Genomic DNA, 26,093 nt, shown 5'->3' on the forward strand with positions numbered 1-26,093 from the left:
AAAAAACAAAACGAGGTAACCAAATTAAATCTGAATTTATCTTGTAGCGTAGATGCAGCCTGAGTAACAGACAAGAACCTAACCAAAAGGGTGCTCTTCCTGCCATTCAACCTTGTGTCTAATCCTCTCTCCTCCACCTAGTAGAAAAGTGACCTATACATCAAGGTGTAACTACACTACTAGCTAATATGGCTCTTGACATTTACTATCTTGTTTGATTCTCCCTATCAGAAGAAAGAGAGGAGGAAAAGATTTTTCCCCCCTCCCAGTAGGGAAGAATGGTCAGCTTTCTACACCATATCAAAGGACAGATTTAAGCTGTCAGCCGGTCTGGTCTGCAAGGGACTACATTCCAATAATCTCACAACTGATTTTTTCCTGTAATTTAAGTAATAAAACTCATTTTCCTGGACCCCAGAAGCTCCAAAGACTGGGTGATCAACTAGTCTAGGAAGAAAGAAATGCAATACTGTATCCCTCTTCAGGTACAAGGGACTATGTACATACTCCATTATCCATTAAGCATAAATTCCATAAGGACAGAAAGAAAAGCTGGCCAATTCAGAATGTGAAACAGAGCCATGCAAATCCCACAGTTAGAATAACTGTATAAAATTACTTCTGAGAAAAGACCCCAGTCAGTATGTGTGAAAGATATTTTCTTACGACAAGTTCAAAAGTGAAAAAGTGACTGACTACATTAGATTTAAATTTTTGACAGAGACAATGTTGGGTATGTATGCAGAAAATATTTTTTTACATTAAAAAGAGTAAAACAGCTACTCCGAAGAATATGGGGAATGATTAATCCAATACATATTTTTTTGCTGGAAAACATGTTTATTCTCCTTTCTATTAGTTTGAGTTAAACAGACTAACCCCTATAAAGTAGCACTCATATCAGCTAAGTGTAGATTATAGTCACTGATTCTAATAAGCATTTAATGTATCTTAGCTAGGGTACAGTAATCCTCACAGGGAATTTGGCAACTCAACCAACTAATTATCAAAGTGACTCAGTCAAAACACAATTTAGAAAGGAAACAGAGCATTACTGTGACCTCTCAGTTCCTTGACAGAGGACTAGTTCACAAAGCTACATTAACCAAAATCTGTGAACACACAAGTTTCAGTCAAAATGTTCTCGTGTACTACGAACACAAAGTTAGTACACCTGGCTAACCCAAGACACTGCAAAGTTCAATCCTAAATTTACAGGGAGATGGCTATCCTAACAGGTCTTTTCCATGTGTTAAAGAGAATGTTTATATATGGTAACTGAAAATCCCCAGGGAATTTAAAGAGTTATGATTAGAAGAAAAAACAATTAGGACATTACAGTCCTTTGCTGTTCTATTGTATCTTGTCTAGTATCAGTTCATGCTGTGTGTTGGGAATATTTCCTATTTATGTTAAAGGATCAAGAACCAAATACAGCCTTGAACACATGTTCTGATCCTACAAGAAAGGATTATCTATAAATATTAGCATTCATAACCAAATATTTACTATTGCTTTTATTTATTCTACCACTGTCATGGTCGGTCTCCATCTTTTTCCCCACTGATTAAGGAAGTTAATGAAAATAAGAAGACAGAAGAGGAAAAAACAAAACAAAACACACCACTATCTTCACAAAACTAAACTTGCTGTGGAATCAGAGTTGTCTAAACAGAAAGCTGATCACTCTTTACTTTCTGTACCAAAATATCATTTTGATTACACTGCCCTGATGTGCAGACACAAGTTTTAGCAGCAAAAGCAAAAATGAAAAAATTAAACACACAAAATAACATAACCCTAAATTACATTAAATGTTGTATGTGTATAGATCTTAATATTAAACTAAATAGCACCCTTCCTTTGAAGTCCATAGGCTTTGAGAATGCAGTGTTATTCTTCAATGTAATTCTCAATAGATTTCTAATACATGCATGGAACAATCTAAGCTTTAGAACACAGACAACCCCAAAATCCCCACCTTTCAACTTGCACAGAGGTTTAGCATTGTGGGATGGCAGCTTCTCTGGGTTCAAACAAAACAAGGATGGGGCAAGTTATTTTGCTCATATTGACAGACCTGCTGAAAGCAATGGGACTATTCAAGCATCATAATTATCTGAAGAATCAAGGCTTTAAGAAACACTATTTTTCAAATGAGTGTTCTACCCAAGGGACTGACCCAACTCCCTTTGAAGTCTATTAAACACTCCTTCCAACTCTCTGAGGAGCTCAGTCCAACTCCCATTAGAATAAATATTTATCACCCAATACTTACTGAAGTTTCCTCATTTACTGAATCTAAAGTGAAAGCCATCCTGCAAGAAACAATTAAACACTCAATCCACGACTCTTTTTCTAATGAAGGCCTTCTGCCCCATCCATAATCCTCTTAATAAGACTGCTGCCCATTAGACAAGGCCAGATAATTCTTTTCTGTACTTGAAGAAAGGAAGGGTGAGTCAAAGTTTGGGAACCTCTAGTTTCACAGATACTTAACATCCCATAATTGTCTCTTGAGAAGGATCCAAAATGGTATCAGAAGGATCCATGACAGCTAGACAAACAGTTGAGCAAGAGCAGAAGTTCCATAAATATTATAGAAAGCATGACTGGAAGAGGTGACCTAATCTTAATTATTACAGTTTAAAGATGAACGAATATTTGGCGACAAAATCTGGCTGGCCTACATTTTTATGTAATACCCTATCAAGTTGCTAATACTATCCCCACTGCTGTAGTACATAAGCACAGAACAAAAACAGCAGTCATGTAGCACTTTAAAAACTAATAAAACGATTTATTAGGTGAAAAGTTTTTGTGGGACAGAACCACTTCTTCAGATCTACAGAATTTCCAGTACACTCACCCCTCATTTAAGGAGTACTCTACTTACGAGTACTTGCTAAAATAAGGGACACATATACTTACGATTGTTCACTACGTGAGTAAGTTTCCCCGCTTATATGAGCTAGCCATGCGGTCCCTGGCCAGGGTGCGGACTGACCCGCAGCCAGAGCCCAGACAGCCGCAGGCTCCCTGGCCGGGGTGCAGGGAGACCCACAACTCCATGGCTGGAGCCCAGCCAGCCACAGGGTCCCTGGCCAGGGAGCAGGCTGACCTCCAGCCACAGGGTCACTGGCTGGGGTGTGGGGAGACCCAGAGGGCCTACTGCCAACCCTCCAAATGGCAACTCCCTGCACATGCGCCTGCCCGCCCACGCGCCCGCCCAGTCTCTATATTTCCTCAGCCCACAGCTCCCCACACAACCCCCCCCCCAGCCCACTCCCAACACCCACCCCACCCCCATCCATTCCGAACCCTCTGCCCCCCAGGTACCTCGGCTGCAGCCAGGGGGAACAAATGCCACCTCCTCCATCTGAGTCACCTACAGGTTTTAACCCTCCCTCCTGCTCATGGCCCCGAACTGCCCCCAACCTTTAACCCACTCCCAACCCCACCTTCACTCACCTTTCAAAAGCAGTGCCACCTGCTGCCACTCTGAGCACTTGCAGCCAATCAGAGTCTTTTACAAGTATTTTAACAGGAATTTAGCGTCCCTCTTATAAGTTTTCACCTATGAGCAATAAGCTAGGAACCAACTGTGCTCATACAGTGAAGGACGAGTGTACAGATCTATCATTCTGCAGATCTGAAGAAGAAGGTCTGTTCCATGAAAGCTCATCACCTAATAAATCATTTTATTAGTCTTTAAAGTGCTACATGACTGCTGTTTTGTTAGAATACAGACTAACATGGCTACTTCTCTGTTACTCTATAAGTACAGATCAGAGTAATTCCTGAACTCACGAAAAAATACTTTTTGAAGAAAATGCATTTGCAAAACAAAGAGCTTTGGGGTCAAAGTAACTGTGTGTCAAAAAAAAAGAGATGGAGCTGCAAGCCCAGGACCCAGGAAGTCTGATGCCTGAGACTTTCAAACAGAAAAGAAGAAATCCCCTCACTCCTTTTCCTGAAACTTTATTTCTACTCTTTGTGGGAGAGGACTCTGCCTCAACTACATCTGGCACATTGTAATTGAATCTTAGCAGGCATCAGATCCTGAGATAAAGACTATCCCTGAACTAAAATTATCTGTGCAACACAGGACTATGAGGTTTTTGGTTTTTCAATGTATTTAAAACTAGTTTCAGAAATAATTAAAACTATCACAGAACCAATCCCATAGGAAACCAGTACAAAGAGTGATCTGACAACAGTGCCACACGTGAAACCAGCAAGCGGGAATTACAAGAGAAAGTTTCCAGGAAAAATAAGGAATGTGTACAGATAGTGTGACAAAGTCAGTCTTGTTCCTGGGCTTCTGGCCTCTGTTCAGTCCACTGGTCCCACTTAAGGGTCCAGTTGCCCTTGCTGGGGCAAAGGGTGCTCAGCAGGGGGAACCCAGTCCCCACCCATTCATGCCAGGTTCCAGCTCAGGGACCCTATGCACCTGCTAGTAAGAAGGGCTGACTCCCTTAGCCCAGCAGCTCTTACCCGGGGGCTGCTTCCCCAGACAATTCCCGTGATACCTTCTTCAGGCTACCCCAGTAGCAAGTCCCACCCCTTGAAGTGCCTCACTCTCCCTCTGTGGTTTCTAGTGTCCGTGTCCTCCACTACTCTGGTCTCCTCACCTCTCACACTCTCCCCATGCTTCCCACTGTGGAGAGCTGTTAAAGGCCTCTTATTACATCAGTCATGGAGTCAGCTGGCCACAGTTAGGCTGAGCCACCTCCCACCCAGCTGCCTGCTATTGCCCTGCTGGTGCTCCTCAGGCCCTTCTGCTTGCTTGGTGTCCCTCTGAAGAGGCCCTCCACCCTGGCCCTGCCATAATAGTATACAAAAGGAAGCAATTGTATTTGTCTCTAGATATTTTAGCTCTTGTTCTTGTCCGCTGGATTAAGGTACTGTGTTGCTCTGAGTGAAAACATTAGCTTTCATTCTTCATTTAAATCTCAGTCTTCTCTAATTACACAGTTTCCACTATATGTTTATTTCAATGCCCTCTTAACTTGTTTCTTCCTATTGTGGCAGGGGGAGATTTTAAAGCCCAGGTAATGGGGGAGTTGCATCACTGATAGCAGGTGTGCTCAAAAAACAAAAAAAGGGAGATGAGTCTCAGAAGGTTAGCAGTGTTAGTTGGTTTCAGCAAAAGTAATGTGGAGTCCTGTGGCACCTTAAAGACTATCTTATTTGTTCAAAAAGATGTGGGAGCCCAGACAGTCACATGGGGAAAATGAGCACAGCTGCATTATGCCATGCTGCATAACAAAGCATGCAGATTTATGCCTCCTGATGATCTGCCCCATGGAATTTAAAGCTTTTAACAAAGCTTTAGCACATCTTTTTTCTCAGCATCAGATGGGTTTTCACAATTTCCTACTTAACTGCTCTTATTATCCGTGAATATTTATAAACTTAATAGTGTGTAATAAACACTAGGTCCCCATCACTCCCCACAAACTCACTCAGTCCATTAGCCACAATATTCAACAAGATACCACTCTCAATACAGGTGAGGTTACTGCCACTTACCCATGTGTCTCCTCAGTGGTGTCACAACTACACCCTATCCCCTGCATATTATGGCACAGTTATTAGATATATGCTTCCTAGAAACAGCTGAACACAGTGAAGGCCTCTCAGCATAAAACACAGCTTAATCATTTTTGAATCAGGTACAATATCATTTTTACCCACTAGCAGGGACAGACCCTGAACATACCTTCTTGCCAGCTTTGTTTAACAGTGTCTCCAGCATCCAGCTGAATAATTGTCTTCTACTAGCATAACGCACTACACTTTTTTATTGTACAAGAGTACACTCAGCAGGCCTCTGGCATAGGCCTGGTAGTTTATTTCTGGTGACAAACTGGCTCCTTCCTACTACTTCTGCTCCTAACAGTTAATAGTTTGAAGATACAAGTCCTCCTCACAAAAGTGTTGTAGATTTTTTTGTCATTGTTTGATGGGAAAGGTCCAAGAATGGCAAACTACACTAGTGAGTAAATTTCAAGAGGCTTTCTGCTCTCTCAAGTTCACAGAAAGCCTGTGTTGGCAATAGCTGAATGAGACATTATCCTGGAAATTCAGAAAAGACAACACTTTCAAGCTGCTATTAACATCAATGTTAAAGTATTAAACATAACTAATTAGACCCTGTTATCTCAAGCATTATTAGCCATATTTTGGTATAAAACCTAACCTTTATTGAAAAACACTTTGAGATCCATTAATAAAATGAACTACAACAAAGTGCATTATTTATGTTTGTGGTATTTCATACCTATACTGTATTTTCATGGAAATATGCAGTTCACTAGTGTGTGTCTCCTGTTAATGACACTGAGCTTGCCTGGGATGTTAAACACTACACGTCTTTTATATCTATATGCAGTACTGGATTGAAAACAATTTCTCATGTCAAGCAATACTTTTCTTAGTCCTAATTTTTTTTTTAATTTGGAAATTATTAAAAAGTTGCTTTTGACTAACACTTCTGAATGTCTGCAAGTATGTACTCTATAAATGGGTTAACACAGGATCACAAACAGAAGAATACATCTACGCAATTGTTCTTTGGAAATCAGCAGGGAAATTATTATTTTTGGAGGTATAAACTTGGGGCAGGGATGTAAACAGAACAGAAAGCTGCATGTCTTTCCCATGCTCATCTTGCAGATGCGTAAAAGTTCAGGCAGGTAATATGATAAAGTTTACTTAAGGACAGTTCTCTGGCACACCCCACATCTACATTTGCATTGAAGTCACATTAATATTTTGTACCTTACTCACCCCCAACACACCCCAATTAGTATTTTTTTAATCTAAAGAAATGGCAAAGAGATTGAAAGGTGAACCCCTGCTTTTCATACACTGACACAAATTTATTCCCTGATGCCGGATGGTTACCTAAAAGCACTCTCAGTTTAAGTAACTTGCATAACTTGAGCCAATTAAGTAGCAGGGAACTGACCTGAATAAACATTGTTTTCTACTACTGCAGGAAAACGTTGTCATAATACGTTTACCAAATACAAGGTTATATGCTAAGGAGAGAGCCTCACAAGGCTGTAGCCAACAACACTTAACTGCAGCAACTGTTACTGCAAAGTATTGGCATCTGCCAAGCTCCTCAGCAGCCCCTCATTCCCGCGTGGCTCTGGCACATACACGTAAACGGGTGTCTGCGCTAGGATGGGGAGCGAGGATCTCGCCCTTCCGCAGCTGCTGTTTGGGGGGCAAGAAGGAATTGAATCGAACCAGGAGTGAGCAAGAAATCTCAGCTCCACATGTACCTGCCCTGGCAGCACTCAGCCCCCGGGGTCTGGGGCCGCAATCGGCATGACGCGGGGGCCAGAGAACTGGTCCAGCAGTGAGAAGAACCGGGGAGAGGGCGTTACTTACCGCGCCTGCCCGCAGGAGCGGGGCGTCCCCCCTGGGCCTGCGGCTCCAGGCGCCCAGGAAGTCCGGCGGGGGCCGGAGCCGGCCGCGGCTCCGGCCGCTCAAGGCGAGTGCGGTGCCCAGCAGAAAGGCGGCCGCCGCGCAGCCCAGGTAGAGGGCGAGGCGCAGCAAGGCCAGACACGGCGGCCCCCAGTCCCCCGCCTCCCCCAGGTGGAGCACGGACACCGCTAGCAGCCCCAGCCCGGCCGCCAGCATCAAGCGGGACGAGCCGGGATCCTCCTCCTCTTCCTCGTCGTCCGCTTCTGCCGCCAGGCCGCTGCTGCGGCAGTTCTGTCCGCCGAGGCCGTGAGTTCCCTGGGCCCCAGAGTCCGCGGCGCCCGCCGGCTCGGGCTGCCCGCTGCCGCTGCTGGCGCTATCGGCGTCGGGGAACATGCTGCGAAGCAGCGCATCTCCCGCCCCAGCAGCACCCCCGGAAGCTCGCCCCTCCCCGAGCCCCGCCGCCGCTAGCACCGCCCGGGCAGGAGAGGTAGCCGGGGCTCATGCCCGGCGGCAGTGGAGAGCGGGGCCGGCCACTAGCTCGCCAGCGCTTCCCGCTGGAGCGGCTGTTCCGCTCCTCCCCGCTAGGGACCCAGCGCCCGGTGGGAGCAGGGAGGCCACGCCGTGCTCGCGCGCGGCTAGCAGGGGGAGGAGAAGCAGGAAGCGTGAGTGACAGCACCAGGGAGAGGGGCCATGTGCTGGACGCCAGGCGAGCCACGCTCCGAGCGGATCTCTCACCCCTTCTCTTCCCCGCGGCCAGGCCTCGCTGCCTGCCCAGCTAGGCCGAAAGCCTCGGCCCCGGGGAGTGCTCATGAAGCATTCTTCCTGGGGTGGAAACACAGTGGCCCGTCTTTCAATAGGGCGTTTATGTAGCACTTTGCACTGACAACACGTTCCAGACCGGTACATCCATGCATAAAATCGAATCCACAAGAAAAAACGTGTCAAGTTAGAGTTTCTTCTCTTTTGGTCTCATTTATACCAGTATAAATCCACTGACATCAATAGGGTTACATGTGCTTAACTGCAGCCATCATTTCGTTCTTATCTGCAAATGGATTGGTCACCGTGGACAACACAGCCCCACCAATAACATAGGACTATACCTTGAACCACTTCAGGGCATAATTGAGATTTTAATTTGCAAACTCAGGCCAGCAACCTTTGCTTCATACAGCTCTGAAGCACCAAGCACTCTTTGGACACTATAATAAATATGATACTAAATACATAGCCTCCTTATTGTCACACCCTTAGTTATCTTCAAAAGGTTATAAAACATAAATAGATCACAAATAATGCTTTTAAAAGGTTACACACAGAGCAAAAGGCAACCCCTGCCCTAAGGGGTTTATAATCTCTAAACCATGATTTTACAAACATGCATATGCTTAACTCTACTAATAGGAGCACACACAGGACTATTCCTGTACTAAAGCTAAACTAACAAGTGTCTGGAGGATCCCAGACTAATGTGATTACACAGTAAAAATATGACATCTTCTAAAATCTCACCATCATTAAATCTTCACCATTCTCATGGTTCCAATTTGTGAAAAAGCCTGGGGGTTCTTTCTTTAAAACAGAAAGGCATTATCCATAATTTGTAGTTGCTGTGGCAAGAATCTATAATCTCAGAAGTGTGTGACATCATCCAGAATATATCTTCACTTTCTTCTCCTACTTGTCATTTGTCTGCTTCCTTGCTTTAGAATTTAAGGCACTGGTACTCAACCAGAGGTATGCAAACCCCTATGGGTCTGCCAGGTGTACATCAATTAATTTAGATAGTAGCCTCATTTTACAACAGACTACATAAAAAGCCCTAGAAGTCAATACAAATTAAATCAGACAATGATATCTTTATAGGGCTCTGTACATTACACACTGAAATGTAAGTCCAGTATGTATATTCTAATTTATTTTATAATTATACAGTAAAATAAAGTATAATATTTTTCAGTAGTAGTGTGCTGTAACACTTGGTGTTTTTACTTCTGATTTTATAAGCAAGTACTTCTTAAGTGAAGGGGAAGTTTGGCATATGCAAGAGAAATCAGACTTCTAGAAGGAATACAGTACTCTGGAAAGGTTAAGCAAGAAGAATACAGTAGCCTGGAAAGGGGGTTATAACATGCCCTTTGCTCTGAGATCTTCACTTTCTCTTGCCTCTTGCATGCTGAGACAGGATGTGGCAATAGACTGTGAGACTAGATGAAACCTAAAGATCAATAAAAGAAAAGCAGTAGATGGAAGGAAGTGGTAGATAGGGTGTATCCTGACTTTAGTATGGCTTTTGGTACTATCTGGCATAACCTGCTCATAACCAAACTAGAGAAATACAACCTATATCGAACTTCTATTATGCTTCCACTTTATTTTTTGGAAAAACACTCCCAGAGAGTAGTTATCAGTGATACACAGTCAAACTGGAAGGGCATACTGAGATCCCACAGGTTCTGGTTCTTGTCCGCTTCTGTTCAGTATCTTCATCAATGATTTAGATAATGACATTCAGAGTACACTTATAAAGTCTGTGGATAATTTCAAGCTGGGAGGGGCTGCAAGTGCTTTGGAAGACAGGATTAAAATTCAAAATGATCTGTGCAAACTGGAGAAATGGTCTGAAGTAAAAAGGATACAATTAAGAACAAATGCAAAGTACTCCACTTAGGAAAGAATAATCAACTGCACATGTACAGAACGAGAAAAGCCCACCTAGGAAAGAGTACTGCAGAAAGGGATCTGGAGGTTATATCACAAGCTAAGTATGACTTGAGTCAACAGTGCAAAACTTGCAATAAAAGTGAACATTATTCTGGGATGTATTAGCAGGAGTGTTGTAAGCAAGACTCCAGAAGTAATTCTTCAGCTCTACTCCCCACTGATAAGGTCTCAGCAGGAGTCCTGTGTCCAGTTCTGAGTGCCACAGTTCAGGAAAGGGGTGGAGCAAATGGAGAAAATCCAGAGAAGAAAGAAAAATATCAAAAGGACTAGAAAACAATGTATGAGAGAAGACTGAAAAAAACCTGGGTTTGTTTCATCTGAAGAAAGGAGACTAAATTTAGGGGGAAACGATAACAGTGTTAAAGTACATAACAGGTTATTACAAGACAGGGAGGAAAATTGTTCTTGCTAACCTCTAAGCATAGGACAAGAAACAATGGGCTTAAACTGCAGAAAGAGCAATTTAAGTTGGACAGCAGGAAAAACTCACTAAGCACCAGGGTAGTTATGCACTGGAATAAATTGCATAGGAAGACTGTAGGAGCTCTACCACTGTAGATTTTTAAGCGAATGTTTGATGAACCCCTGCCAGGGATGGTCTAGATCAGTGGTGTCCAAAAGAAATTTAATGGATCGCTACAGGGGCACCCCTCTCCTTGCTCCTGAGCGAGGCACCCACCCCAGCCAGTCACTGTCCCTACCCCGATTACTCACTGAAGCCTCGCCACAGCTGGAGCCACTGCCATGTGAGCCACACCAGGCTGAAGCTAGAGCCTGACGGGGCTAGAGGAGCTGCCTCCACCTCTGCCATTGATGTAGAATTTCAGACGGGATCACTGTTTGGCTAACAGAAGTGCTTTATTTAATATGGCCATGGGAAAAAAGGCAAGGGGTGTCCAGTTCTCAAAAAAAAGTTCACTTTTCCTTATATACCCCATACAACAATAGTCCCATTATGGGCTGCACAGATATGGAAACTTAAATCTTCTGGCACAAACTAGTCTTGCAGTTACATTTTCATGCTGAGCTAAAGGCATCTTTCTCAGGCTGCTTCCTGATAAGCTTTCTTCCAAGGCCGCATTATTTTTCTCACTGGGCCTTCACTACCTCCCTTTTTCTCAGGCCCCTTCCCATCCCCTCCTTTCCCTGCCCTGACACATATACTCGCCTTACAGTATTTTTCCATTCCTCATCATTCCCCACTAGTAAGTGCTTGTGCTTACACCTCTATGGCTACATCTACACTAGCACACTACGTCGAAGTAGCCTATTTCGAAGTTAGGACATCGAAATAGGCTACTTCAACGCATATCATCTACACGTCCTCCAGTGCTGGTGCCATCAATGTTCAACGTCAAAGTAGCGATGGAGAACATTGAAAGGAGCCGCCGCGGAAGGAAATGCAGAGCGTTCACACACACAAGCGCTTCCCATCAAAATAAGGGGCCAGCAAAACCCCAAGCCACTCCCTTAAAGGGCCCCCTCCCAGACACACTTGCCCTGCACAGCACGAGATCCACAGAGCCGACGACTGGTTGCAGACCCTGTGCATGCAGCATGGACCCCCAGCTGCAGCAGCAGCAGCCAGAAGCCCTGGGCTAAGGGCTGCTGCATGCGGTGACCATAGAGCCCCGCAGGGGCTGGAGAGAGCATCTCTCAACCCCTCAGCTGATGGGGCTCGCTGAACATTGAAGTAGGGCACCATTCCCATCTTCGGATGGGAACAGTGATTTCGACGTCTCACCGCCTAATGTCGATTTCAACGTTGAAATAGCACCCGGCACGTGTAGACACGATGCGTACTATTTTGACATTGTGATGGCTACTTCGAAGTAGCCGGCTAGTGTAGACGCACCCTATAGTTATCAAATCCTTAATATTCTCTTGTAGCTCACACTCATAAGCTACTTCCCTAAGTACCATCATTTGTAGTTCTGTTCTAGACAGTTCAGAGATGCTTCAGGTGGTTTTAGTTAGGCAAAGATGTAAGCAGCGCAATACTAGCAGGACAAATGCATATAATGGTAATAAGACAATCAGAGCAAACAAGATTCCATACAACATCTTTCTCACAAGCAACCCAAATCAGGCAGCCAGGAGGTTAACCAGGCCCAGATATGGCTAAATCCCCAATCAGTGTTCTTTGAGGCCACCTGGTGGAGAACTGTTAACTGACTTAATTTTGTGAGTATCAGTTTCAATGCACTTATCCTGAGACACATAAACACAACAACTGGAGTTAATTAGCACACATACCCCACCCTGAGAGGCTAGTAAGTAATCAAGAGCTATACAATTTTTGTATAGTGACTTGGAAGAGTTGTGAAATTTCTTCTTTTAGTGCCTGAAGTGCATCCATGGTCGCATTTCCCATGGCTTCAATCGTGGCTGAGATATTAACAATGGCCTTTTCCAATCCACTTATTCCAAGCCACAGTAAAAAGGTGCATGCAAATTGGTGGAAACCCGTGTGTTGGGAGACTAGGGGATTGTCAGCTCTTTTCCCATGATGAAGGTTTAGGTTTCTGGCATCCTCCCAAGCTTAATATCAAAGTTTTTCCACTTCACTTTACCCCCAGTCTGAGGATGGTTTGGGGTGTGTAGCTGGTATCAGATGGAAAGGACTTTACACACGTGTTGGACAACCTGGCCAATGAAATGGGAGCCACAGTGTGAGTCCAGGGAATGAGGCAGACCAAAACAGGGCAGTACATCAAAAAGAAGTTTCTTTGGCCACAGTGAGGGCATCAGCCCATCGGCAAGGGTATGCCTCAGGCCAGCTGCTGAAAAGGCAGACAATAGCCAACACATACTTCCAGGGCCCCTGACCTGGGCAACTCAATAAAAGCCATTCAGAGGTGGGAAAAGGGGTAAAGGCCCAAAGGTCTGTGGAATGTATGTGGCTGGCAGGGCGGTCAGCCGGGATTGTGTTGCTGACACTGTGGGCACTGGCAACAAAAATGAGCAGCTACTGCAGAAAAACCGGGGGCATACCAATGGCAGTCAACCTTGGCTATCATCCCTCCTTTGTCCAAGTGTGCTACTGAGTGGGCCATTTGGGCTAAGAGGGATAATAGGGCCCCAGGGGTTACAACGCAACCAGATGGGTGCCACCATAAGGAGTCAGAGTGGAGAGTGCAGCTCACGGAAATCCAGGCATTCTTTTCAGCTTCCAGGGTGGCATCCTGGAGGAAGGGAAGGTCAGGAGAGACAGGGGAGGAAAGGTAGAGAGCGGCCTATAAGATCGGGGCCAAGAGTTCTGACAGGGCAGCAGTTTTGGCCACAGCGTCCACCCTATCATTTCCCAGAGATGCAGGGTCAGCAGCAGCAGTGTGCGCTTTGCGCCATAGGACAGAAAGGGTGGAGGAGAGGAGAACAGCATATAGGAGAGCAGAAATGAGGCGATCGCGAGAGATGGGAGTCCCAGCAGAAGTAAGAAAACCTTGTTTCCAGATCTGTCCAAAAGAATGTCAGATGCCAAAGGCATAGCGAGAGTCTGTATAGGTATTAGCAGACTGTTCAGCAGCAAGGTGACAGGCACGGGTGAAAGCAATGAGTTCAGCAGCTTGAGCACTAGTAACAGAAAGAGGTGCAGATTCAATAATGGCGTGATCAGAACAGAGAGCATAACCAGCTCAGAGAATACCATGTTTGTCTTGAAAGCGAGAGCCATCGACATAGAGAATGAGGTCAGGGTTAATCAGAGGGGTATCAGAAAGATCAGGACAGGGAAGAGAGACAGAAACCACGAGCTGAGCAGAGTCATGGGGTTGTCTGTCTGAAGGTGAAGGAATGAGAGAGGCAGGGTTGAGGAGGTCACAGTGGACAAGGGTCACATGGTCCGCAGTCAAAAGAACCATCTCATAGTGGGTTAAACGTCCGGGAACAGTGCTGCGTTTTGCCGCGTTGGAGGAGGACAAGAACAGCATGTGGGACAGCAACAGTAAGGGCATGCCCAAGGACAAGGTTATCGGTTTTAGAAACCAGCAGAGCAGCTGCAGCAACAGTGCGAAAACAAGGAGGGAACCCAGAGAGAACCGGGTCAAGGGAGGCACTATAGTAAGCAATGGGACGGTGTGGGGAAGGCCCAAAAGGCTGTGTCAGGACACCAGAAGCAATACCTTGGTGTTCATGGCAGAAAAGGGTGAAAGTCTTAGAATAGACAGGCAAACCAAGAGCAGGCGAAGAGGAAAGGGCTTGCTTGAGCTGACAGAAAGCAGATTCATAGACAGCTTCCCAGGGCAGCGGGTCAGGAGAAGAGTCACAAGTCAGAAGGGCGAGAGGTTTAGAAAGTTCACAGTAATTAGGAATCCATTGTCGGCAGTAGTTGGCAGCACCTAGGAACCCACAGAGCTGGCATTTGGTCTGTGGGCGAGACAGAGAAAGGACAGCAGAGAAACGATCAGGAGACAGGTGACGGGTACCGTGGGAAATAGTGTATCCCAGATAAGTAACAGAAGTCTGACAGAATTGCAGATTAGAGCAGGATACTTTATAACCCCGTGCTGCAAGTTGTTCTAAAAGAGCAAGAGAGTCAGCTTGAGAATGAGGGAGGGTATCAGAGCAAAGGAGCAAGTCATCTACATACTGAACCAACACAGAACCATGAAGCAGCTGAACTGTATCAAGGTCAGACTTGAGAAGCTGGCTATACATAGTGGGCGAATCAGTCACGGAAACTTTGAGGCAGGCGGGTGAAAGTGTATTGTTGACCCTGGTAGGTAAAAGCAAACAAGTATTGAGAGTCAGGGTGAATCAGCAGAGAGAAAAAGGCATTACAAAATGCCTTTTATTTATTTATTTTCCACCACAGAAAAATAAAAGGCAGAAGCAGGCATCTGAGAAAGTACAGTAGCAGGGCTGGGCACCACAGCTGTCAAAGGAACCACGAAATTGTTAATAGCATGTAAATCTTGGACAAATCGATAAACATGCAACCCCTCAGGTGCAGACTTATCCTTCTTACAGACTGGAAGGATCAGAGTATTACAAAAAGAGCGAGTCAGTACAAGGATACCTTGTTTTAGGAGAACTTGTATTACAGAAGCAATGCCTTTAGAGGCAGCGACCAACAAAGGGTATTGCAGGATTGATGGGGGAGACACTCCTGATTTAACCTTGATAGAAACTGAGATGGCACCTTTCAGTAGTCCCACATCAGTCGTGGAGTGGACCAAAAGTACTCAGGAAGGTGAGCCAATAGCTCCGGTTGCAACGAGGAAGAATTGGACTTGGGTTCCTGTTCCATTAGTGTCGTCATTAAGGCAGGAATTTATGTTTGGGGTAAAGTGAGGAAAACCCCACCTGGAGAACAATGAACTGTTGCCTGAAACTTGCAAAGGAGGTCTCGCCCCAACAGATTTACCGAAGCACGGGGACTCAACAGAAAGGCATGTTGCTCAGTGAGGGGGCCCAAGGTAAACAAAAGCGGCTGTGTAACAGAGTGGTCTATGGGTTGATCTCCAATACCCACAGTGGTAATTACTTTATCAGAAACAGGAACCTTAGATACAAAAATCAGAGCTATGAATAGACAAAGAAGCACCGGTGTCAACAAGAAAGGGAACAGTCTGTTTCCCTATAGTAACAGGTAACATAGCATCACAGGAGGTAGAAAATAAAGGAGCTAGAGTCTCTGGGTCTTCTCGGCTCTCCTAATACTGATTCTCATTCTCATGAGATTGGAGAGGGACCAGTGCAGGCAGTGGACCTCAGTGGGCGCCTGGCTGGAATGTAGGAGCATGAGCCGAGAGTGGGGCCCCCGCGGTCTATTTGGGCATTCATTTTTCCAGTTGCCTTTCCGCTTGCAGTAGTGGCAAACGTCATTAAGAACTACAGAGGAACTGAGTGGTTGAGTGAAGTGAAATGGTCCCATAGGGTGCCGTGGCCTGGTGCCACCCTGAAGACCTTTAATTTGCAGAGCCACCAGTTTTTCTTGAGCCTTCAATTTTTGCTGTTGGGCTTTAGTGTAAAAATGAGTGGCAGCCACCAAAATTTTGGCGGGGGGTTTAGTTTCCCAGCCAATCACAGTGGTTTGCAGAGGCTCGGATATTTTAGGTAACAGTCCTAGAACAAAGGTCTGAGTAACCATAACAGAGAAGCTAGCTTCTGGGTCCTAGCTGCCAGAATGTGCCTTAAAAGCTTGGATCAGGCGAGAATAATAATCAGCAGGGTGCTCTTCTGGCTTTTGCGTACAAGAGGAGATTTTGGACCAGTCTGTCTTTTGCGGGGAGACCTTTGGGATGGCATCGAGGACCTGTTTATGGAGGTGTGGCAGATTATCTTTGCCGGGGTCTTGAAGAAGCCAGGTAGCTGCTTCAAGGAGGGTGTCTTTTCTGGTCTCCGGGAAGAAGACCACTAAGGAGCATCTGAATGTCACCATGAGTTGGCTTATAGACTTCAAAGAGGGTTTGGAGTTTTTGTGCAAACCCGGTAGGGTCTTCAGAGTTTGGGGAAGGTGGTTCACCAGGAGATAATTTCTGAAGGCAAAAAAGGGACGTGGACCACCACGGATTACCCCCCAGTACAGGATATTCTCGGAGGGGATACTGCAACTTGGCAGCTTTTTCGCTGTGATGAGTTTTTCTCATAGGGATCTTATGCTGTAGGCAGTCTAGCTCGGTGGTGACATTTTTATTCCAGAGGAACATTTTGATCAGGGTGCCCTGGTGATCTAGAGTGGCATGATGTATGTTGCATCCCTCCTGAGAGTTCAAAGGGGCATCAATTTCAAATTGGTCCCCTCTAGGGGAATCATAGATGAGAGTAATAAGAGGGGACTCAGAGCCAGGAAATGGTGGCGGTGCCTGGACTGATGCCCCAGAAGGTGTGGGATTTACTGTCAGAGCCAAACAGGCAGATGGTAGATCAGGGTCTGGAGCTGCAGAGCTGAAGAACCAAGTTGAGGATTGCCCTCCTGGAGTGACGAAGTCAAAGAGCCGAGATGAGGGTCCTACTCAGGGCGGTCTGTGTAGGGACACATCCCAGACGAGCCCCCAAAATGATGTAGAAATTCAGACAGAACAGAAACGCTTTATTTAATATGGCCACAGGAGAAAAAGCAAGGGGTGTCCAGTTCTCCAGTTATGGGCTGCACAGATATGGAAACTTAAATCTTGTGGCACAAACTAGTTTTGCAGTTAAATTCTCATGATGAGGTATCTCGCGGTTACATTTTCATGCTGAGCTGAATGCATCTTTCTCAGGCTGCTTCCTGATAAGCTTTCTTCCAAGGCCCCATTATTTTTCTCATTCGGCCTTCACTACCTCCCTTTTTCTCAGGCTCTTACCCACCCCCTCATTTTCCTGCCCTGATGTGTATATTCACCTTGCAGTATTTTTCCATTCCTCATCACCATCATGCACTTGTCACCCCTTTCCACTGCCCCATTCGCCACTGCAGGTCTAGATAATACTTGCTCCTGCCTTGAGTGCAATCCTACACTTCTATGATTCTAAAATACTGTGGACCATCTGCTTCCCACAGCACCCACTGACCAGGAATGGTGGCCCTTGGGAGCTGTGGTGGGCTGTGCCTACAGAGAGTCAATGTAAACAAAATGTTTTGTGGCTTTTCATCAGATTAACCTGGTGGGCTCTGTGCTGAAGGCTGCCAACCCTTGTTCTAAATATTATGGATAATTTACAAACTCAAAAATGGCTGCATCCAATGCAAGAGAATTCTTCATTAGGCATCTTCTTAGCAGATACAAAGCAACTGATCACAGAACAAAAAATGGTAACTGTCATGAATGAATGGGAGGAAGAGAAACTTTTGAACTGAGAACAATTGCAGTCTGTCTGTGTAGCTGATACAGAGGGGACAGAGAGACATGATAGCTCCTAAGCAGTTGGAATGAATCCTGTAAATATCCTGCCTGTCTCTATCAGCCATAGATAAGTAAATAGAAGGGTAACATTTAGCTATATGCGGTCAGGTTATTTGTTGTTGTGAAATTGATATGGAATTGCTCTGGTTCATGATTTCTTTCTCCTGTACTCTGCAACTTATGAGCTGAATCTTAGGGAAGAACTTCTCTGTTTTGCAACCAAAATGTTTTGAGTATCTTCTCTCACTTTGTGAATAAATTACTTTTTTTAAGGCAGTGATTTGATCGCCGTGTCCTAGAGAAGAGTCAATTTATAGTCACGGCTTAGACTGAAAGGTCAGCTATGAGATTACGGCTCTTTGTTTCCAAGCTCTCTCCTAAAGGAAGATTAAGATCTTGCTGGCTTAAAGGGTTTTTTTCAAACTTGGGTGGTGATGATGGCTACCTTTATAGGCAAGGTATTTTTAAGGTTAAGCAGGCCCCCACTTTCTGCACTCAGCATGTCAGAGTGGGGAGGCAGCCCTAATGGTAATAGAGGCACAAGTAATCATGACTTAATCACATTTATAATGTACAAAGAGAACAAAATTCATACCAGTAATGTACACATGGTGGCTTAAAAGGTCCAATCTGAAGAACACTTTATCGGCTGTTGAAAAAGCCATTATCCCACAATCAATTAAGGTCACATTGCTTTAAAAATTACATGGTTTTCAGAAGAAGTGAAGACAGATATATAGATATATATAAAAACAGATGTAAAAATGGAATTTGATAGTAATTGACATAAATGAGATGCCAGGAATTGCAGAAAATTAAGGAGAAGTGAAGAGGGACAAGGTGAAGTTTATAAGTAAAAGAGTTAAACTCATTAAGGAATTTTTAACAAACCTGGGGATCAAAAAGAATCCTAATAATGGTAGTGGTCCATTACTAAATTCAAATGGTAGAATTTATCTATAATAAGGCAAAAAAAAGCTAATGTTCAATCAATGTGTATTCCGTATTTGGGGGAAAAAAGATAATATAGTCATATCTATAACATTCTTTCCATATCATTAATATTTCAGGTGAATGATCCTTCCATGAGTATCTTGGAAGGACTGTAGCAGCTACTTAAGGCAGACATTTTTAAATCAGCAGATCCACATAACTTACAGCCAAGAGTTTTAGAAGAGCTGGCTGATGAGCTCACTGGACCTGTAATGTTGCTTTTCAATAAGACTGGGTCATTGAGGAAGTTACAGAAAACTGGAAAGAAGTTCATGTTGTGCCAATATTTTCAAAGGGCAAATAGGATGGCCTCAGCATGGGCGTATCACTCTGAGATTGATCTCAGGCAATATAAAGGAGTAGCTGATATGGGACTCAATAAATAAAGATTTAGATGAAGGTAATATAATTATGCCAATCAACACAGGTTTGTGGAAAATAGGTTCTGTGAAACTAACGAATTTTTAATGAAATTACAAGTTGGGTTGATAAGATATAATACTGATGTAAGGATTTTGCACTTGGAGCCATGTGACTTTTTGATGAAAGACTAGAAAGATATAAAATTTATATGGCACACATTAAATGGATTAATAGCTGGCTAACTAATAAATCTCAGAATGTAATTACAAATGGACACACATAATTGAAATTATGTTTTTAGTGATGTTCTATAGGCATCAGTTCTTGGCCCACAGCTAGTCAGTTTCCCCGGTCCTGCAAGCAGTGAGGAGATGGGAACCAGGCTGCCCCATGGTTCCCGCTCCCCACCACTCTGGGAGCCAGGAATCTAACCAGCTCTGGTGGGCTGGTCAGTTTCCTGGCTCCTGCAAGCCTAACGGAACCAGGAACCAGGCAGCAGCCTAGCTCCCATCTCTCCCCCACCTGCTCCCGACTTGCACAAAAATTTGAATTACACAGGGGTTGCAGGAACACAACCCCCATGTAACTTAAGGGTTTACTGTACCCCTAAGAACAAAGAATGTGGCTCATACTTAAATGGTGGATGGCTGTCATGGGAAGCAGTGAATCCAAAAAATATTTGAGGATCATGGTTGATAATCAGCTAGCCATGAGCTCCCAGTGTGATACTGTGTCCAAAAAGACTAATGCAATCCTTGGATGCAAAAACATGGAATCCCAAGTAGGAGTAAAAAGTTTGTTTTACCCCTGTACTTGGCACTACTGCTGGTGTACCTTTTTTAGTTCTGGTGTCCACAATTCAAGAAAGCGGTTGGTAAAATGTTAGAGGGTTCAGAGAAAATTAATGAGCGTGATTAAAATAATCAAGAATCATTGTATGTTGATGTATTCAAGAATTCACTCTGGATAGCTTAACTAAGAGAAGGTTAAGGAGTAACGCGATTACAGTCTGTAAATAGCTATATGAAGAACAAATACTTTATAATGGGATCTTCAAACTAGCAGACTAAGGTATAACACAATCCAAAGCCCTGAAGTTGAAGCTAGATAAACTCAGAGGCTACGTCTACACTAGAAGAGTGTATCTACACACAAAAGCAGATTGACAGAGAAATCCACTCTGTTGAGAGAGAGCAGTCAGACTGCCCTGCCTTCCATCGACAGAACAGTTGGCCAGAAGCTCGGCAAACAGGGCTGCCCGGTGAACCAGAAGCCCTCTTTGTTGACAGAAGTGTCTACGCTGCACTTCTGTCAACAGAGCATTATTCCTCAAATTGTTGAGGGATAACACTGTCAAGACAAATGCAGTTCTGTTGAGCTCTGTCAACAGAACGCTTTGTGTGTGTAACAGCAACGAAGGGTCCTGTGGCACCTTATAGACTAACAGAAAAGTTTTGAGCATGAGCTTTCGTGAGCACAGACCCACTTCATCAGATGCGTGTGTGTGTGTTGAGTTATGTTGACAAAAGGCCCCTTCTGTCAACACAACTCTTTAGTGTAGACAGCCAGATTGGAAATAAAATATAAATTTTACAGTGAAAGTGATTAACCATCAGAACAATTTATGAAAAGTTGTGGTGGATTCTCCATAGCTGAAAATTTTTAAATCAAGATTGGATGTTTTTTTTTACAAGATCTGCTCCAAGAATTATTCTGGGGAAGTTCTACGGCTTGTATTCTTTGCACGATCATACAAGATTATCACAATGGTCCCATCTAACCTTGGAATATATGAATCAACTACTTCGGGCATTGTTTCCCCAAGTGTAGTATGCATAACACTGGTGGTACAAGAAATGATTTCAAGAGGCACACAGCAGAAAATAAATTACTAAAAATCAGGAGAAAAGCACTGGAACTGCACTCGGAGAGGGGATATGCTGATAAGGCTGAAGTCCTAAAAGGGGCAAGAGAATTTTTAAATATGGGAAACACTGACTTAGGTAATGTACAACATGTAATTTTAAGATGCGAATACCTCCATGTGATACTTACCTGCAAATCTCTGAAAATTCACACAACCATGGAGTCATTCTGGGATGTCCTAAGCCTTCACCTTATCACCACCTGAGCCAAGTCCTTGGAGAGTGGGCTGCTCCCTTATCAAGCAGGTGTGTTGTGATTGCTCTGCTGCCTAAGAAGGCGGACCTCAATGTGGGGGATTGTCCTGTCCATAGGGCAGTTGGGGTAGCCACAGCAGGTCTCAGGACAGCCACCCCAGGCTGTCCAATAGATGGAATGGCCTTACTACTGTTCCTGTTTTTCCTCTGTCACTAGAAAACATTTGTTGTCTGGGCTTTGTGATTCCTCCCTCTTAATTGAAGGCGTGAGCTTTTAGTTATGGGCACTGGTGACATGAGGGGATCTGAGGGGCCCCATGCCCCCCAAAAGCCCCAGGTAAGAGGGAAAAGGGACCAGAGCCTCTTGGCAGCCTCAGGGACTAGCAGTGGGGCCTGGCACCCCCAGCAATGTGACTCCACTTCCTGTACAGTCACATGGGAGGCGATCAAATGGATGGTGTCCCCCTCCTGCCCGCATCACTCTTCATCAGTTGCCCCTGGTTAAGGGCAAGCCTAAACGTGTCTGTCCAAGTATTACAAATACTACCAAATCTCCAGTCACAGTCTGTCCCCCACAACTCTTTGTCTCAATCCTCTCCCCACCTATCTCCCTTCTGCATTCAAATCAGGCACTTTTCTCACCTATAGGGTCCGGGCCTTCCAGGAGGGTCACTAAGTGAAAAGAGAAAGAGACTGCTGGCTCTCAGTTCCAGTCGATCCTTACAGAACTGAGCCCAGTCTGCAGGGAAAGTCCTGTTGTCTTTGAAGCAGGAGAATACACAGTACATGGAATCTGCAATGGAATTTAACTGCTAAGAAATCTCCCTCTCAGCACACATGAACTGTGATTTTTTTCAAAGGCTTATACTGGGGTGTCCAACCATTTTTCATTGGGGGGGCCCCACACAGAAATTTTTTACATGTTCTAGAAAGCTGAACACAAAATAGCCTCAACCCCCACCCCTGCCTTAGACCTCTCCACAGCCCCAAACCACCCCCAGCTTTAGATCCCCCCAAACCACCCCTAGCCTTAGACCTCTCCGCAGCCCCAAACCACCCCCTGCCTTACACCCCTCCGCAGCCCCAAACCACCCTCCATCCCTAGCCCCCAAACTCCCGCAGTCCCAAACTGTCCCCTGCCCACCACCAGGCTTAATCCCCTTGCAGCCCCAAACCACTCTGTCACTGGCCCCACACCCCAGCAAGGGCTCTGCCCCACAGGGCTGGCAGCAGCTTATTGCTCTGGCTTCCCAGGCTCTGCTGCCATTCCTGTGCACAAGCTGTCTCTCTGCCCCCTGGGCCGGCAAGAGCTCTGCGCCCCAGCCACTGGGGCTCTGTGGCAGCCAGCTCCGTGGGCCATATGAAAAGGTTCTGTGGGTCAGATTCTGGCCCCCAGGCCACCTGTTGAACACCCCGGCTTATACTGTGGCCAAACTGGGACATATTTCAAGGGATGACAAAGACAGGTCTTTGGTGCAATAGCTGCCACCCTGCCAAATTTCAAGTCCCTATTACAAAACCTGGAGGGAGCCAGCATTTTTTAACATAGACAAAACATTATCCTTACCCTTAGGTTTGTGACTTGAAAGAGCTGAACAGCTGTGCAGAACACAATCTTATCCACAGCCTCAGAAACAACTCTGACATAAGAGGCTGATAAAGGGGGTGCTGTAGTCATCATGAATAGGTCAGACTCTAAATAGGAAACTGCCAGGCAACTCATTAACACCACATTCTATAGGCTTCTTTCCTCTGATCCCACTGAGGAACACCAAAAGAAACTACCCCATCTGCTCAAGAAAAGACTTCCTTCAGCTCAGGACCAAATCCACACAAACACTTCCCCAGAGCCCCAACCAAGAATATTCTATCTGCTACCCATGATCCATAAGCCTGGAAACACCAGACATCCTATCATCTCAGGTATTGGCACCTTTACAGCAGGATTATCCTGCTATGTCGACATAAACCCTATGATACCAACACACCTAGCTATCTCCAAGGCACCACTGACTTCCTGAGTCCACTACAGAACATCAGTAATCTTCCTGAAAATGCCATCTCACCACCATGGATATAGATGAGCTTTACACCAATATTCGACATGAGGATGGACTACAAGCTATCAGAAACACCATTCCTGATGATGCTACAGTACAGTTGGTGGCTGAGCTATATGACTTTGCCCTCTCCCACAATTATTTCCAATTTGGGGACAATTTATACCTTCACATCAGTGGCAGTGCTTTCAGCACCTGCATGGCCCCACAATAGGCCAACATTTTTGTGGCTGACCTACAATAACACTTCCTCAGCTGCCATCCCCGAACACTCCTCCTTTACTCACGCTACATCGATGACATCTTCATCATATGGTCCTATGGTTAGGAGGCCCTTGAAGAAGTTCACAGGGATTTCAACAATTTCCACCCAACCATTAACCTCAGTCTGTACCATTCCACACAAGAGATCCATTTCTTGGACTCTTCAGTAGAAATCAATGATCAACAGTAGGCACCACTCTATACCGGAAACCCACTGACTGCCATTCTTACCTACATGCCTCCAAGAGTCTACCCAAAACATAGCACAGTTGTCTACAGCCAAGTCCTAAGATATAACTGTATCTGCTCCAATCCCACCAAAAGACATGAACTTTATCAAGCATTTAAAAAACTTAATTACCCACCTGGGGAACTAAAGAAACAGACTGACAGAGCCAGGTGAGTACCCACAAGTCACCTGTTTCATTATAGGCCTAACAAGGAAAACAACAGAATACCGCTTGTCATCACATATTGTCTTAAGCTAAACCTCTCAAGTGCATCACTGACAATCTACAACCTATGTTGGAATACGATCTCTCATTCTCTCAGGCCTTGGGTGACAGGCCAGTCCTCTCCTACAGGCAGCCACCAACCTCAAGAAACTACTCTCTAGCAGCAGCACACCATACCACAGAAATACTAAGCCAGGAACCCATCCTTGCAACAAACCTCATTGCCAACTCTGTCCACACATCTAGGCAAGCAACATCATCATGAGACCTAACCACATCAGCCACATCATCGGGGCTCATACACCTGCACATCCATTAATATGATATATGGCTTCATGTGACGGCAATGCCTGACTGCCAAGTACATTGGACTAACTGTGTAGTCTCTGCACCAAAAGATGAACAGACATAAATCTGACATCAGGAACTGGAATACACAAACCTATAGGGGAACACTTTAACATCCCTGAACATTCAATAATGTCTGCAAAAGACTTTTACCACAAGATTATACAGTCATACCCCAAGATATGCCCATTCGGGGTACAAGAATTCAAGTTTATGAGCAGCTTGATTAAGCACCACTACTTCACCTTACGAGGCATTTACTCGCATTTACGAGTGCCTCAGCAGGACACGGACACCCTGCAGCTGAAGAAAGTCAGCCCATCCTGGCCCTGGCCCTGGCCCTGCCGCTTGCTCCTCAGGCAGGGGCTGCCTCCACCCGCCGTGCGCAGCTGTGCCTCGGGCATCACTCACCACATGGCAGCAGTTTCCCAGAGCCCCCAGCCCAGCCTTTACCTGGGGCTGGTCTGGTGTCCACCTTGGTGCTGCAGGAGCCGGCGGCTGCTCCCAGGCGCTCCTGGGAGACATGGCTGCTGGGTGCACAGTCCATCCTGGCCCCACCCCTGCTCCTCACTCCCCGGGGGGGTAGGGGGCTGCCACCCACAATGCACAGCAGTGCCATTCACCACCTGGCGGCGGTTTCCTGGAGCCCCCAGCCCAGCCTTTACCTGGGGCTGGTCTGGTGTCCACCTCGGCGATGCAGCAGCCAGCGGCTGCTCCCAGGTGCTCCTGGGAGAGGTGGCTACTGGGTACACAGTCGCTCCCTGGGCGGCTACAGGGCTGCCACCACCTGCTCTGCGCAGCTGTGCCCTCTGCCAGGTAAGCGTAAGTGGGTGCAAATTTTGGGGCTCAGAAACACATAACATTTTTTCCCATTGAAATTTATGGTAATTACATTTTTGACTTACAAGAATTTGCCCAAAGAGGGCTTTTTCAGGAATGAATTACCCTCATAAGGCAGGGGAAGACTGTAGAGGGAGACATCTAAGTGGGAATTCATTTGCAAATCTCAGAGAGGTAGCCAAGTTAGTCTGTAATTTCAAAAACAACAAGAATTTCTGTGGCACCTTATAGACTTACCGATGTGGAGCGGGTCTTTGCCCACAAAAACTTATGCTCCAAATTATCTGTCAGTCTATAACATACCACAGAAATTCTTGTTGTTCTTGAAGATATCCAAAATATGCAACAAAATATCCATTTGAAAATCTGACACTTTCAATCTCAGCCTTAACAGGGATCTCAACTTTCTTACAGGTTACCAGAGCAATTTCCCCACCTTTGATATTCACAGGAATTGGACACAGCCTACTTAACTTGATTCATCAGCTGGTTCCACTACAGGTTCCACCTCCCCAAACTGGGATTCTCTTTTCTGGCAACGCGATGGATGTTACTGGATCAGAGAGCCCCAAGGCTGTGAGGCTGTTGGGAGGGGCACCTGGTGGGATTTCTTCGGGGATACCCATGCCCATGGGCCTGAGGCCGTGGCAAACA

General features: G+C 45.3%; 1 protein-coding gene across 4 annotated transcripts in view; it reads right to left on the reverse strand.

Annotated features, from left to right (window-relative positions):
* SNX25 (sorting nexin 25) overlaps window positions 1-7,829 on the reverse strand; it is a 152,308-nt gene extending 144,479 nt beyond the window's left edge. For 3 of the 4 annotated variants that reach the window (XM_074991844.1, XM_074991845.1, XM_074991843.1), the window contains exon 1: window positions 7,408-7,808. In XM_074991844.1, coding sequence (XP_074847945.1) covers window positions 7,408-7,659 — 252 coding nt within the window. In that variant the 5' untranslated portion in view covers window positions 7,660-7,808. Of the gene's footprint in view, window positions 1-7,407 lie in introns of all 4 variants that reach the window. The other variant, XM_074991842.1, reaches the window with a different exon arrangement.
* Between the last annotated feature and the right edge of the window lie 18,264 nt (window positions 7,830-26,093).

This window comes from Carettochelys insculpta, chromosome 4 (assembly GCF_033958435.1).
Source record: "Carettochelys insculpta isolate YL-2023 chromosome 4, ASM3395843v1, whole genome shotgun sequence".
In the NCBI taxonomy this organism is placed as follows: Eukaryota; Metazoa; Chordata; order Testudines; family Carettochelyidae; genus Carettochelys; species Carettochelys insculpta.